The 16,123-nt window shown below is 44.6% G+C and overlaps 1 protein-coding gene across 2 annotated transcripts in view; it reads left to right on the forward strand.

The window, feature by feature from the left end:
- LHX6 (LIM homeobox 6) overlaps window positions 1-15,976 on the forward strand; it is a 31,822-nt gene extending 15,846 nt beyond the window's left edge. For both annotated transcript variants that reach the window (XM_048512706.1, XM_048512707.1), the window contains exons 5-9: window positions 5,681-5,781; window positions 6,156-6,251; window positions 7,872-8,046; window positions 9,676-9,779; window positions 12,326-15,976. In XM_048512706.1, the coding sequence (XP_048368663.1) occupies window positions 5,681-5,781; window positions 6,156-6,251; window positions 7,872-8,046; window positions 9,676-9,779; window positions 12,326-12,346 (497 nt within the window). In that variant the 3' untranslated portion in view covers window positions 12,347-15,976. The remainder of the gene's footprint in view (window positions 1-5,680; window positions 5,782-6,155; window positions 6,252-7,871; window positions 8,047-9,675; window positions 9,780-12,325) is intronic.
- Window positions 15,977-16,123: the final 147 nt, after the last annotated feature.

The following is a 16,123-nucleotide window of genomic DNA, read 5'->3' on the forward strand; positions in this document are numbered from 1 at the left end:
TCTCTTTGCCTTATTGTCAGTTTAGATTTGTTTTGTTGGAATTTGTGCTCCTTTCTGTTCCCCTAATTTGGACAGAAAGTCATTTAAAAAAATTAATTTCTTGATATTATTGCTTTTTTGATCATGCTTCTAAACCATTCTGGCATCCTCTTAGATTTGTTAGCACTTTTCTGGATCTGTATTAGATTCTTTACCTGACTGTGGTTTTACCTAAATGCCGAGCACACTGCCTTCTAATGGTCTAGCCTTCTCACTCACTGGTTTTCTGCTTCTGATATATAGACAGAATCATTCATGGTTGGTGTTATTAATGTGTTCCTCAAATTCTTTTCTTTGCCTCATAATTAATTTAGATTTGTTTAATTGGAGTTTGTGCTCCTTTCTGTTCTCCTCATTTGGACAGAACTTCGTTTTTTAACAATGAACATTTCTTGATATTACCGCTTTTTAGACCATGCTTCAACCATGCTGGCATACTCTTGGATTCATTAGCACTTTTCTTGAACTGAATTATACTCTTTAGCTAATCATGGTTTTACATAAATGCCAACCCTGCTGAGGTCTGACCCTTCTGACCCCCTCTTTCAACTTCCTCCTAATTAATCCCTTATTTTTTTTAGAAGTTTCCTCTTTGGAAATCAAATGTGACCATGGTGGACATTCTGAGAAACTTTCCACTTGGACAGATGTTGAATTTGGCAGTGCTGTGGCCACTGGTCTGAACAGTTTGGCAACACTTGCATCCTATACTGTGTGTGTGTGTATGTCTTAAGTGTCATCAAAACGTTTCCAATTTATGGCAACCCAATGAATTAATGACCTAATCATGAGGACCCTTGTGTAGATACTGAATGCATCAGTATAAAAGTGTAAATTTATAGCTTACTCAGGACTGCTTATAGATCTTAGTAAACTTAGCCAATATTTACAGAGTCATTTACAATTTAGAGTGAAAGTATGTTTACTTCTTAAATTATTACTGTCGGAAGTTTTGAGCCAGACACTGGATTCTGTACTTGAACACTCAACTTAATAACTATTTTAGAATATGTGTAGCTGGCATCTTAAGAGTATCCATGTTGTCTTCCTTCGAAACATTTTTCTAGTTTTCTCACTTTCCAAAAGAAGACAAAGGGGAATGGGGGTGGAGGCAGAATTCAAACTTAGATCCCATGTGATATTCTCCAGTCCTGATGTTTTCCTTCTTTTTGGAATTAATGTGCACGTAGCTCCCAAGAGAAATAACTCCTCCTGAGTGTTAAGAAGTTGTCTGATTTCCCTCTTTTTTTTCCCTGAGTAAAATGTGAGAGGGGGCATGCAGCAGGCTATTCTGCATGGCAGATGGAAACAATTTTGGAGGAGAAGATGACGGGGGGGGGGGGCGGGGGGGCGGGGGGAGAGAATCTCAAAATGAAAATAATCAGTGTTTCTGTTTACAAGGTTTAAGCAAGGAGATGAAAACAAAATCAAAACAAGATGCCAGAATGGGCTGGTGAAGGGGCCGTGTGCCTGAGTTGCTTGTTTGCAGCACAACCCGGCCAGTGTGGTCCAACTGCTTGTTAGAAGGTTGAACTTGGACCTGGGCTCAGATGCTTACTGGGCTGTGCAAACTCTCTGGGTGGGCCTGCTCAAGCAAGTGGGGGATCTCTCTTCGCCTCAGCTCTCCATGTGTAAAATGAGACTGTGAATGGTCCACCTCACAAGACAGAGTCAAAGGGAGCCTCTCACAATGCAAGGGTTTACCCTTTGACTCTATTTTACTTTGCTGGAGGCACACACTGAGTAGTTGGGAGAACCAGGAAGAGTCTTTCGCTGAGTCTCAGGGATTAGATCTTAACTAGAGAGCAAAATTTAAGAGAGAGGGAATAATATAGGTCAGTGGTGGCGAACCTTTGGCACTCCAGATGTTATGGACTACAATTCCCATCAGCCCCTGCCAGCATGGCCAATTGTAGTCCATAACATCTGGAGTGCCAAAGGTTCGCCACCACGGACATAGATGATCCCAGGGTGCTAGAGGGCTCCTGTTCCTCTAAATCAGGGGTCTTCAAACTATGGCCCACCAGATGTTCATGAACTACAATTCCCATCAGCCCTGACACTTGGCCATGCTGACAGGGGCTGATGGGAATTGTAGTCCATGAACATCTGGAGGGCCATAGTTTGAAGACCCCTGCTCTAAACATTGCAAACAAGGCCATTTTTCCTGATAGAGGAAAGCCCCCTTCTTGTGTGGCACACTTTGGAGCACTCTTAAAGATCCATGAATTGTCAGCTTGTTCCCTACAATGGAAGGAAGAACATTTGGGATATTTTTGCCGACAGTCGAAACGGTTTTGGTTATCTCTGGTTGAATCAGAAAGGAAATTTTGCCAAGTCTACCTCCAATTTCACCCCAAGCATTGAAGGATACTCCATCGTATCCCCCCCCCATATAATTCAGTGCGGTTTCACTCCAATTCTCACCCATGCCGACAGTAATGATACAGACATAAAACTCAAAATATGATTTATAAAGGTGTCCGCCTCAGCATGGTCCGCATTCAGGCTACCTGGTTGCTGCCTCTTCTCCCTCTGGCCACTTAGTGCTGGATCCAGGAATGGTAGATAACAGTTGGGACATGTCCCTTTAACAATATTTCCTCCGTTGTGATGATGAGAGACTAGGCTGCTCACTTGCTCAGAATTTGATCACTCTGCCAGGGGATGGGAAAGAATCTTTCATCCAAGTAAGATCAATCAATGAGTGCGTGGAAGGCAGCTTGTCTTCCTCTGCAAGCTGTTGTTTGATCAACACATTCAGAGTCATTCCTGTACTTGCCCACTGCTCGCTGTTTGTGGCATGTTCTATGGCAGCGGTGGCGAACCTATGGCACGGGTGCCATAGGTGGCACTCAGAGCCTTTTCTGTGGGCACTCGTGCTCAGAGTTCATCATGTGGGCGGGGGCAGAAAATCACCCCCCCACACACACACATCTAGGCTAGCCTGGGCATGATCCTTTACCTGGGAGTAAGCTCAGTTGCTGGCAATAGGGCTTGCTTCTGAGTAAACCCTCCTAGGGTTGTGATTCACCCATTCGAAGTGTTGCATGGTTGCTTCAACAAGCTTACTCCCAAGTAATGTGCGCCTCGGAGCCAACCATTTTTTCTAAAGTAAAACCTCAGTATTCAGGTTACATTGCCATGTGGGCACTTTGCGATAAATAAGTGGGTTTTGGGTTGCAGTTTGGGCACTTGGTCTCGAAAAGGTTCGCCATCACTGTTCTATGGCTTGGATTGGAGGCTAGTGGGTGGATGATCAGATGACTCAGAGTAGATGGCTTTTGGTCTTTTGCAACTCTACCATTATATTAAGTTGATTACTCATATCTTGTTGGCTTTCAAGCTGCTGGACAAAAATAAATTTGTTTCAGGAAAAATACATTTTTAACCGATGGGCTAGTTAAGTGCAAGGAAAGACATTTTATGGATGCTCAGATATATACTCTGTTACTATTATTATTTCACACATTTCTGACTGTCATGTTTTTCCAGTGAACTTTTAATTGGCCAAGAGTTTCACGGAGGTCCATGTTAAGATGCTTTGAAATCCTATTAATATGTTGTAGGGGGAACAGATTTTTAAAAACGGAACAAAATATAAATACAAACACATTAGAGGTGGAGCTCAGTATTTTACAGACTGGGAAGTGAGGTTGAAAAAGGTAAGAGAACGGCTCGAGGCAGAGGCGAGAATTGATGATGCATCCAATTCTGGGCTTTTGATTTCCCCTTCATCTCCAGTTAGATCTCAGATTTCATGGCGGAGTGCTGTGGAGCCCTGCTCAAATTAAACTGCTTAACTTTTTCAGAGAGAGTTCTGTCACTGCAGTTTGAGCAAATAAGTTCTGGGGCCTGACATTAGCTAAAAGGATGCCCTTGCGGTTGCAGACATTTGTTTTGGCATCTGCATCTCTTTGCAATGCGCTGCATGTGTTCCCCGCTGCTTGCCCTGCATCGGAGCTGCATCTCTGTCCTGGCCAGTCTCTGAGGCCCCACCCCTTCAACCCTTCCTGCACTTCAGGATGCTGTTTTCCAGAAGAGCACAATGTCAGCTTTGAGAGCAGGCGGTGGGCAGAGGCCAGGTGGCAGCTGGGTGTGGGGTGGCATAGCCTTTCCTGATGGCTCTGGGGAGGGGATGTAAAGGCGAGTGGCAGTTAGTGAGTATGTTTCCTCCAGGAATTACAAAGCAATTTTGCTTGCACATGAGGGATTTCTACAGAAGAAAAAATAAACAGATGTTGCCAAAGCCTGAATCCCATTAATCATCCTATAGCAAAGAGTCAAACTGCTTTTTCAAAAAAATCCTTCAACTTGGGCCAAGATAATCACATCCCAGATCTTGCCTACAAACTGAATATCTCAGAGGGCAAGGAAATGCCTGAGCTCAGCAGCTGCTGGATTCCCACAGTTGCTGGAGTCTCCCTCTGTGGCTAGCCTTGAACCCTTGCTTGGAACTGTGGCTTAAAAGTGGGTGTTAATTGCCATGATCTGCTGAAGGATGTGAGGACAACAGAATAGCCTAAAAAGTGCCTCATGTCTCTAAGATCCTTGTTTGTTTGTTTTTTGCTAAGCTTCTGGCTTTATTTTGTTGCAGTGGTGGAATGTTCATGAACATTCCATCCATGAGGGATGAGTTGCAGAATGCTACACATTCTATCAGAGAAGTAGAAGGTCAGTCTGATGGGAGAAAACATTAAATAGAAGCTAGGAGGGGCTGCAAAATATGGGAAGGGACAGAGGCAAGGGGTCTAGGGTGGTACTGATGAGGCACAGGGAACTCTGGATCCTGGAAGAGGTGCAAAGTTATGTGCCTGACACCAGTTCAGATGTGTGAAAGCCTCTTTGATCTGAGATTGCAAATGCCTTAGCAGACCAGGTGCTCGGGAGCAGCAGCAGCAGAAGGCCATTGCTTTCACATCCTGCGCGTGAGCTCCCAAAGGCACCTGGTGGGCCACTGCGAGTAGCAGAGTGCTGGACTAGATGGACTCTGGTCTGATCCAGCAGGCTAGTTCTTATGTTCTTATGTTCTTAAGGTGTTGTGCTTTTGAGCTGAATACTAGCAAAGAAACTGATCATTAAGATGTGTCTTTTATTAACAAATACAGGATCATCAAGGCATAATAATAACCTTTCCCCACTTCTGTTATTTTCATTAAAGCTGTTTGGTTATGGATATCTTGGGGAACGAAAGGAGGGGAGTCCAAGTTTACAGCTTCTGGAGAAAGGGGAAGGTTAAAAGGGCAAGGGCAGAACTAGAAAGATGGAAGGAAGATGAAATCACTAAAATGCATTGTGTAGAAATCTGCTAAGGAACCTTGATTTTACCTTGTTACCTTAAGAACATCAGCTTCATGATGGGTACAATGAACAGGAAGCGTCTGTGGATATAACAAGATTCAACCCACCATTCCAAATCTTTTTAGGAGTAATCTGAATACATCTATGCAAGTGCATACTGATTTGCAAGTGCATACTGATTTACACATACTGATTTGCATACTGAAAAGCATACCTGCTTTTCTTAAAAGAAGTTCATTCAAAGGAGCACATCAAAGGCTCCCAGGCAGAAGTGCTTTTCAACTTTGTTCAGCGATGTGCCTGGCTTTTAAGGTGGGCCTGATTGTTTGTTCTCTTGCAGGTAATGGCATCACACTGGAAGGGGCAGTCCCATCTGAGCAAGACAGTCAGCCAAAGCCAGCCAAGAGAGCACGGACATCCTTCACAGCAGAGCAACTGCAGGTAGAGAGCTTGGCTGGGTGTGGCAGGAGCAGTGCACTTGGTTTACTCTGTGTATCTTTCTTCAGCGTGGTGCCAGTGTGGTGTAGTGGTTAAGAGCAGGTGGATTCTAATCTGGAGAACTGGGTTTGATTCCCCACTCCTCCACCTGAATGGCGGAGGCTTATCTGGTGAACTAGATGTGTTTCCGCACTCCTGCATTCCTGTTCGGTGACTTTGGGCTAATCACAGTTCTTCGGAACTCTCTCAGCCCCACCTACCTCACAAGGTATCTGTTGTGGGGAGAGGAAGGGAAAGGAGCTTGTAAGCCACCTTGAGTCTCCTTACATGAGAGAAAGGTGGGATATAAATCCAAACTCTTCTTCTTCTTCTCCTAGGTCATGCAAGCACAGTTTGCTCAGGATAACAACCCAGATGCTCAGACCCTTCAGAAACTGGCAGACATGACAGGCTTGAGCAGGAGAGTTATTCAGGTGAGGCCTTGGACTTGGCTTATGAACAGAAGTTGCCTTGAACAAAGTCAAATCATAGGTCTATCTCTCTTAGTACTGTCTCCTCTGGCAACGACTCTCCAGGGTTCTACAAAGAGGGTGATCTTTCCAATATGTGAAACCCAGCATCCTTTAATGGGAGGTGCCAGGGGTTCGATCGGGGACCTTATACACATGCTTTACAACCGAACCACAGCCCTTATGGCCATGGTGGCGAACCTATGGCACTCCAGATGTTCATGGACTACAATTCCCATCAGCCCCTGCCAGAATGGCCAATTGGCCATGGGGCTGATGGGAATTGTAGTCCATGAACATCTGGAGCGCCATAGGTTCGCCACCACTGCCTTATGGTAACCAAAATGGCTCCCACTGAGAAAAAAAACACAGTAGCATCCTAATTGAATCAGACCACAAATCTTTTCGGCTTTTAACAATGGCTAGCAAGATGTTCATAAGAACCTTGGAACGTATCATGATGGACAATTGTATCTAGTTGTTGTTTGAATAATTTAATGCAGATGGAGATTCTAGTCCCGTGGTGGCGAACCTTTGGCACTCCAGATGTTATGGACTACAATTCCCATCAGCCCCTGCCAACATTGCCAATTGACCATGCTGGCAGGAGCTGATGGGAATTGTAGTCCATAACATCTGGAGTGCCAAAGGTTCGCCACCACTGTTCTAGTCTATGAAGGAGCAGCTTACCAACAGTACAAGTTCTGTGAGGGAAGAAAGAGTCAGTTTTGTAGGGGCGTGAGAGTGGGAACAGGCAAGGAAAAACTGAAAGCTGTAAATGGGTTAAGGCAGGATGGCGTAGAGGTGAAGTTTGATTTAAATGCTGATCTAGACAGTAAAGAAATGCATGTGATATTATCCTGGGAAATTATGATTATGAATGCAGATGAAGAGATGACATATTTTAACGTCTCATGTAAAACATCCCACCCATACAGAAAGCTAGTCTGTCAGGCAAAACCCATTTAATGAGAAAGCTTTCTAGGTGCAGATAGTTTCTCACATGGGGACCTTCCAAACACGTGAGCTGTCTCCCAACATCTTTTTTAAAAACAGGACCATTTTGGAAGGGTGTACCACAAACTATCCCTGAATTCTGAACTGCCTTTGCAGATACAGCAAAGCAGCAGGCCTTTGGAACAATCTGTGTTTGTAGGTCAAGACTAGAATGAAGGAGAGGAAGGTGGACATTAACATTTTGCAATATCTTATTTGTAATAGAATTATGTATTGGCAAATTACACTTTATCACATACCTGCACCTGAGATGTGGATAGGGAGGCCACTATTTTCAAGGGTGAGGGCTTCCAGGATGTCATTCTATCACAAAACAGGATGTTTTGAGTGACCTGGTTTCATCTTAGCTCCAATGCTGTCTGTTTCTATCCTTCTGCATTGACCTTAATCATCAACCATTCTTTTTCATCCCTACCTAGTCCATGTAGTGTAGAATTCTTTGTTACTTACGCAGGGACCACGTTTCTTCTGTTTTCTGTGCAGCATCTATGTCATTGTTGATGTCAGATTGTATTTATTCTAGACCTCCTCTCAAAATGTCCTTTTCGTGGGTTTCTTCCCTGCCAGGTTTGGTTTCAGAACTGCAGAGCACGGCATAAAAAGCACACACCCCAACACTCTGTGCCCCCTTCGGGAGTCGCCCAGTCCCGCATCCCTTCTGCGCTGTCCGACGACATCCACTATTCACCCTTCAGCAGTCCTGAGAGGGCCAGGATGGTGACACTCCACAGCTATATAGAAAGTAAGTGTTGATGTGTGCTCTCCAGGGCGTGACCTGGCGTGGTGTAGCAAAAGGACAGTGAGGCTGAACTCCATGTCAGGAGGTACCTAGTTCACATCTCACTTCTGCTGCAAATTAAGTGGACTTAGGACAAGGCACTCCCTTTCTCATCTTCAGCACCCCCGCCCCATCTACATTGAAAGGATAATAATACTGGCCCAACCACAAAAGGTTACAACAAGATAGTGTGAGGAGCAAGGACGTAGGTAAGGGGTGGGTGTTCTTGGGTTCAACCCCCCCATTCATGTCCGAAGCTCCACCCACCCATTTTTCGGTTTTTGGCCTGCAGGGGGCGCATTGTTTAGGCTAGCAGCATCAAACTTACAGGGATTGTTTGGGGGACTCTCCTGATGATACTACCCAGGTTTGGTGAGGTTTGGTTTAGGGGGTCCAAAGTTATGGACTCCCAAAGGGGGTGCCCACATCCTCCATTGTTTCCATTGGGAGCTAATAGAAGATGGGGGCTACACTTTGAGGGTCCATAACTTTGGACACCCTGAACCAAACTTCACCAAACCTGGCAGGTATCATCAGGAGAGTCTCTTACTGATACCACCCAGGTTTTGTGAAGTGTGGTCCAGGGGGTTCAAAGCTATGGACTCCCAAAGGGGGTGCCCCCATTGTTTCCAGTGGGAGCTAATAGAAGATGGGGCTACACTTTGAGGGTCCATAATTTTGGACCCCCTGAGGAGTTTTAAACACTCAAATACCATGTGAATGCTAAGTATTTTTTATTGTGGCTGGTGAGGGAACTGGGACCACTCAGGAGAAAGAAATGGATTGGCCCTGCCAAAAGGATGTGGGATTTCTATGCAAACTGGGGAGGAGTCTCTTGTCCAAGTCAGGAATGGTCCTTTTTTTACCAGCTGTCTCACAACAGCATAAACATGTCCTCCCTGGGGATCTGAAATCTTGTTCTAGCACTCTATAGTTAAACCGTGGGTTCAGAAGGCTGCCAGGCACCTGTTTTGCATGTAGGAGGTCCCTGGTTCAATTCCTGACATCCCCAGTTAGAAAGGTCTCAGGGAGCAGGTGCTGGAAAGACTTTTCTCCACCTGAAACAGGGAAAGCTGATGCCAGTTTGAGGAAACTAGATAGCCTGATCCAGTGTAAGGTAACTTTGGTCAATCCACTGTCATGCATCTGGGACTAGTTTCAGTCACCAGTTTTCTGTTGGGCACCCTGCTCTAAAGAAAGTTGAGTTCCCATTGTCTCTTTGGGCACCACAGTAAGTTACAGAAGTAATAGTGGAGGGGAGGAGGGCCACTTGCAGAGTCTTAGGGTGGCTACTGTGACCCACAAGCTTCTAGGGGAGGCATGGGGCTTTATTTGGTGTATTTGCCCTCTGTGCAGAATGCCGGATGCTAAACTTTGGTAAACATTTCTTCAGGTGAGACTCACTTTCTCTTTGTTAAGGATTCATTAATTGTGTGTTTCTTACACACCATCCACTGGTCTCAAGAATTCCGGCTCCATTAATAACGTGCTGCAGAAGGAGTGGTGGCAGCTACCTAGAAGTAGTACAGAAGTAATGATAACCTGACCTTTGGCATAAAAGAATAAGACCCAAAGCTGTCTTCTTGTTCACAGGTCAGGTACAGTGTGGACAAATGCACTGCCGGCTCCCTTATGCTGCCCCTCCTGTGCACCTCAAAGCTGACATGGAAGGACCTCTATCGGGTAGGGGAGAGAAGGTAAAGGAAGTCTTTCTTCTTGTTCCAGGTAGTGCAAAAGGAATCACTTGCCTACCAGTTCCATGATCCCCGCCCCGCTCCCCGAAACACTTGTTTTGGACATAAAAGCAGAAGATTCATGTGTAGGACTTTCCTGTTTTCTTTCTGGGCTATCTCAGACCTTGAATGACTGCCAGTACATCCTGCTAATTGGCTAGAAGCCCTGAATGAATCTTCTTTGATTAACCCTTTCCTGGCCATTCTGCCATCTTGCAAGCACAAAATTCCCTCCAAGTGTTGGCATCTGAAATACTTACGTTGGCCCGATATGGAAGATTTTCAGTGCCAGTCAATGAATTTGTAGGCTGGGTAAGCTTAACCCTTGACATGCTCACCTTGGGGGTGATCCACCATCTTGTGCAGTCATTGTGCCCAGCAGGTATACTTGCAGCACCCTGGAGAGACATATTGGTTAGGACAGATATTATGGCAGCCACACCAAATAACAGGACAATGGTGATTGGAGAAGGGAAAGATGCTTAGAGAAGGGCCTTTTGGGGATGCCCCATAGTTTTCCATCTAAAAAGTTCTGTTCAATCCTCAGCAGTATCAGATATAGGATTGGGAAAAACCTAATTTCCTGGAAACCTGGAGAACTGGCAGGGGGTATAGACAGTACTGGAGCAGCTGGACCAATGGTAGGACTCGTTCTAAAGCAGTTTCAGATGTGCAACTGGAGTGGCTTTGCTTGAGCCTGAGCCCCTTACCTGAACACAGGCCATTTGGTCTGAACGTGAAGTCCCAATGAAGTTCTCCCTTTGATGGTGCGTGTCCTTGGAGGGGAAGAGGAGAGCAAGTCTCTAGAGTGCTAGGATTTTAGAAGAAAAGTGGCATGATCCTTGAGCTTGTTGGGACAGCTACCATAGACAGCTGTGACTGCAAGACCAGAGAGCTTAAACTGAGGCAAAAATAGGCTTGAGTGACTTGGGGTGGGAAGAGCTCTACGAATGTTGAAAAGGAGCTGAACTGCAAACTAGGGAAGGGATTAGTAAAAAAAAAAGAAGTAAAAAACCCCTTCTCTGTTTATTTCCTCTTGGCTTGAACCCCCACTCCCAACTTGTCATGTATGTTGACTTGTGGGGTTGCCTTTACAAAGCACCCTCTAGTATCTTCAGCGAGCGAGAGGGTGTGTCTCACAGAAACCAGAGTCTGCCAACAGCCTGTGCCCTTAGGGAAAATTTTCCCTCCAAAATCTCTGACAGAACAACTCTAAGCAACTTTTTATTGTTAGAACAAATTTTTAGTAATGTGGAGAGGATGTTTAATAGTTCATACTCTCTTTCAGATTCCCCACATATAATTTTTCTAAGAAGCCATATAAATACTCTTTAGCTGCTCTTCCAGGGTACCTGTCTGTTAGGCAGGGCAGTATCTCTTAAAGAAAACTAAAACAGCCTGTTGTCTTTTTGTCACTAAATAAAGAAATGGCACCAGAGGCTTCTAAAATTGAATACAGAAATGGAAAGGTTTTATTTACAGGAACAAGTTTAAAAGCGCTAAACTAGCAAAGGATTAAGGAGAAAAAATGTTGGTACGGAGGAAGTTGGTTTTAGAGAGGCTACTATGTATATGATTTTGTTTAATAACTTTTTAAGTTAATACAAATTACAGACAGGACACTATCTTTGTGCCTTCATGATGTTACTGTCACTTTGACATTAGACAAAATAAATCTGTTACTTCAATATAGTTGTTACGGAGTTCTATTTGGCTACCTAGCCCTTTTTCTAAAAATATTACTTTTTTACCCTCAGATAAGTACTACACAAACACAGTTCTTTGGACACTAACACTAACATAAATTCTCCCTTAGAGTATTTCTCTCACACGGTGCTTATTATAGAAGGATGGCCACTCTCCTTGAGGAAACTCCAATCCTCTCTACGTAACTCTTCTTCTCTCAGAATCTTCTCTGCTTCATATCTGAGTGGGATTCTCCTCAGAGAGAAAAAAATTAAGCCACCAGTGTTATTAATCAGTGTTACTGTGTTATGTTTAACTCCAGTAACTCTGGTACAGATTCCTTTACTGAACTGTGCCCTTCCTGGCACTTAATTCATAGAAGCACAGCCCACTCTGAACTTGCCCTCTACTTCCAGAAAACATAGCTACCTCACAGCTGGCTCTCAAACAGAACCTCCCTCCCTCCCTCCCTCCCTCCCTCCCTCCCTCCCTCCCTCCCTCCCTCCCTCCCTCCCTTCCTTCCTTCCTTCCTTCCTTCCTTCCTTCCTTCCTTCCTTCCTTCCTTCCTTCCTTCCTTCCTTCCTTCCTTCCTTCCTTCCTTCCTTCCTTCCTTCCTTCCTTCCTTCCTTCCTTCCTTCCTTCCTTCCTTTTCAGAACTCCCTATCTTCAGGCTTTATAATGCTGTGTAGCTCTCACAGCCAATCTCGTGGAGTTCTAAATTAACCCTTTGGGCTCTAAACATTCTATTGACTATATAAGCCTATGTGGTTGTATATGTACACTTTCCTAAGTAGTTGAGTTCTAATGTGTGGTTTTCCTGACAGGTCATCCTCTTCCAGTACTGATGGCAAGCATTCTTCCTGATCTCCTGGAGATGCTTGTGGTGGCACTTCTGCTCAGATGCATGCCCTTCAATCCATGGCAACCATGGGCTGTGGCAATCCACCCGTACTGTACTTGACCCATTCTACTGATCTGGCACCTCAGTCAAAACCAATCTGGCATATCTAACAGCTTCTGGTGCAACCGTCTGTTGAATACCTGGCCCTTGTGGGCTTGATGGCCAGCAAAGACTCCAGGGCGGCGCCCTCTCCAAACGAAGCAACTGACAAGCCTGCTACTCATGCTACTGCTCCTAGAACTGAGGCAAGGGGGACTACTGAAACCCAAACAGAGGATGCATTTATCTACCAGCAGCTAACCATGTCAAGGACATAATCCAAAGCATCTGGGCTAATGTGTTCATTCTAACATGTTGATTGCCACTGGTGTAAACCTGTGTAAGAATCCAGTCTACTTGACAAACCTGTTCAGCTTCTTTCTGCACTCTTGGAGGCTGAATTCTGTCCCCCCCTTTTTTCCTTTTGGGGGGGGGTGACATCTTGACAGAGTTTCTATAGAAGGAACTCTAGCTCTCGGTCAAGTGCGTTCCGACCATCAGTTCTTTGACTGTCTCTCTAGGAAATGTCTGCCTCCATCTTCAACAGACAGGGCTTGGGAGTGGTGGCTACACTATGTTCTGCAACCGAACATTGAACGTTTGTATCAAGAAAATCTATTATAGGCTGTTCTCAGACTACTAGTTGTACTTCTAACCTAGTCTTCCAGCATAGAGCTGAGAGGGGGAGAGGTAGAGAGAGAAGAGTCAAAAGCACATTTGAAGGTACCAAGCACCTCTCTAGAAACAAACAAACTCCTTAGTGTCAGCATTACATTTTTAGGAACTGGGGATGGCTAGGTGCCCAGGGTATTTCCAGCACTAAAGAAACCACTAGCAAAAGTGGAATTTAAATTATGTCTGTCTTTATTTTTAAGCACTTGATTTTTGTGGGAAAAAAGAAGCTTTTGCTGTGAGAAGAGGCTGAGCCAGATCATTAAATGCCCGTAACACTGCTTATTCTAACTGGCAGTCATTCGCTGGGGACTTAGGCTCTTCCCATTACACGGAGATAGCTGTTGCGTTCACCAACGTGTGTATTAGACTTACATTAGAGTGGTCCCTAAGTTCTCCGCTTTCAGATCCACTTCTTGCTTCTGCTATGGGGAGAATTGCTTTTGCACCCGGAAAGAGACAGGCGGGGAAAATAAGTCAGTTTGGATCAGGTCCTTGTGGCAATTTTTTAAAGAACTGCAAATGGTCTTAAAATGGCACTGGTGGTTATGGAATGGTCCATGGGTTGCTGTCACCTGCATTTGTGTTGTGAGTGGGGTATGTTGAAATACTGAATTCCCGCAACTGTAGTTTTATGACCAAATTTACAAGTTGAGACCCTTTCTGCTATTTCTGTTTGGAACCGTAGAGGTCAATATGGAAAGTCAGCGATTTCTTCACCTCCTTCCTTGAGGCCTGTTTCTTGCCAAGCCAAAGGGAGAAGAGCAGTTTCCTCAGTCTGTGAGATTCTTTGCTGTTTTGGCTGCAGCAAATCTCTATGGTATAGGCCAGGGGTGGCCAATCTATGGTGCTCCAGATGTTCATGGACTACAATTCCCATCAGCCCCTGCCAGCATGGCCATGCTGGCAGGGGCTGATGGGAATTGTAGTCTTTGGACATTTGGGGTGCCATAGGTTGGCCACCGCTGGATAGGCTCTTTCTGGTCTTTATGACTTTGGAGTGGGGCCAGTGTGAACATGTGTTGAATGGGGAAAGGGGTCTTGCCAAGGGAATATGGTCTCTGCTTGTCTTTAATGTTTCCAGTCTTTCCAATACCGCGCCATGGTGCTGTTTTGATTTGCACATAGCAAACCTGTGAGATGCAGAGATGCTAGCGAGCTGTAGGAGAGCATGAGGGATCCATTTTTTTGCTCATACTGGCAAATAACTTAGGAGAACCCCTGTATTTTAAAACCACAGTGTGAGAAACAAACTGTCTGACACGTTTATTACCTGCCTTCAGTAACACAAGTTGTGACGCTATTAAGAAAAATCCCTCCATTACAGACCCAGATCAGACTGGTACATGGTGCAGTATACTTTCATGTGAGGAAATAGCTGGGGCCACCTTGAGAATTTTCGCCAGGTTAAGTCCCAGCAGTTTTGCGAAATTGCTGACAATTCATCATGGAATGAGAGATACACATGGAAAATACAAACTGTACAGTGAATGTGAAACATCTCATGATTTCTTTCATTCAGCGATGTTGTTGGTCAACGTGTTTCACTTTAATTGCCGGTGTTGAACAAAATTCTTATCTCAGGTCATCTTTTCACATTTTTAAAAAGTATGAACAAAAGTTGCTCATCACACTCCTATCATTTGCTCAATGATTGCTGAAGGAGCCTGTGAAGCATGAAAGAACATTGTGCATCGAGTCACTACTCGAGGGTGTGTGTGGTGCCTTTGAGCACATACGAGAGCTCGGTGCAAGCAGGGGCTTTTCCATTACATGTCAGCATCAGCGAACGTATTCTCAACTGCATGGGCATGCCCTTCCTCATACAGAGATTGTTGTATGTGTCACAACCCCCAAGAGCTCTGGATCGCAGCTGTAAATGTTTTCATAAAATCTCCCAATGGATTTTAGAATGCTGTTACACACCATATTCCTCCAACCAAGATTTCTGGCTAAAATTCAGCTAAAAATCTTCCAATAGCCAGAAAATGGGGTAATCTGAAATACGATTTGTAAAACATCCTGGATTTCTTCTCTGCTCTCCAAACTACACAAAGGAAACCCCAAATGGCTTGGCTAATAAACTGTTCATTAGACTAACTGCCCCAGCTTATAATGGCTTCAGCTGGGGTGTGAGGAAGCCACGCAAAGGCAAAATTTGCAATGGGACACGGAATTCAACTTTGTGAAAACATCTGTTTTTCTTTTTTTTTCCCTCTTAAGCCCAAGTTTCCAGTCCTTAAGGCTGAGAAAACAATGAAATCTGGTGAGACGATGGCACAGTTGGTATTAAGGATTTCCAGTGGCTGTGGATCAAGGTTTCAGTGATATGCACAGCTCTCAAAGCTGAATAAATCATGCAGATGTGCTTGACTTGCATAATGTATATAGGTTGGAGGGCTTGATGGGGTTCTGGAAGCCTCATCCCTCCTCTCCCTCTTAGCTTGAATTAGTGCTGTCCTCCGGAACATGGGATGCCTCTGAGCCTGCTGTGTTGGAGTCTGGGGCTGGAAATGGCAGGGGTGCCCATTTTATGCAGCCAGGTCTTGCAAAGCAATGCCAGCTGTAGACACTTAACCAAGTTGTCTTGGAAGAAGAGCAGACTGTTTTGTTTGTAGCATGTTGCGGTAGTGCATGTCTTGGCTACAGTGACTAAAATACCCTTCTGGAGAGCAGGCAGTCAAGATGGATATTTATTTAAAAAACAGAGAGAGAAAATTTTAAAAATTGTAACGCACTTTTTTTTGTAAAACCAATGTCTGTTTTGTTACCTACTTTTAAGTGTTGTGCTTTGTAAATGTCTTATTTGTGTAATAAATAAAGTTGACGCAAGTTGAAGTGCAGGCACTTACATCACGGAAAACAGTGCAATTCCCTTTTCTTTCATTTCTGAAATGCTTCTGTGGCTTTTGCTAATCAAACGATAACCGGCCCCGTCATCTTTTGTCCTCCCTCTTACTAATTGTTTTAGCGCTCCGACGCTTGTGGAAAATTGTTTCCATTTTCCCCG

This window comes from Sphaerodactylus townsendi, linkage group LG12 (genome assembly GCF_021028975.2).
Source record: "Sphaerodactylus townsendi isolate TG3544 linkage group LG12, MPM_Stown_v2.3, whole genome shotgun sequence".
In the NCBI taxonomy this organism is placed as follows: Eukaryota; Metazoa; Chordata; class Lepidosauria; order Squamata; family Sphaerodactylidae; genus Sphaerodactylus; species Sphaerodactylus townsendi.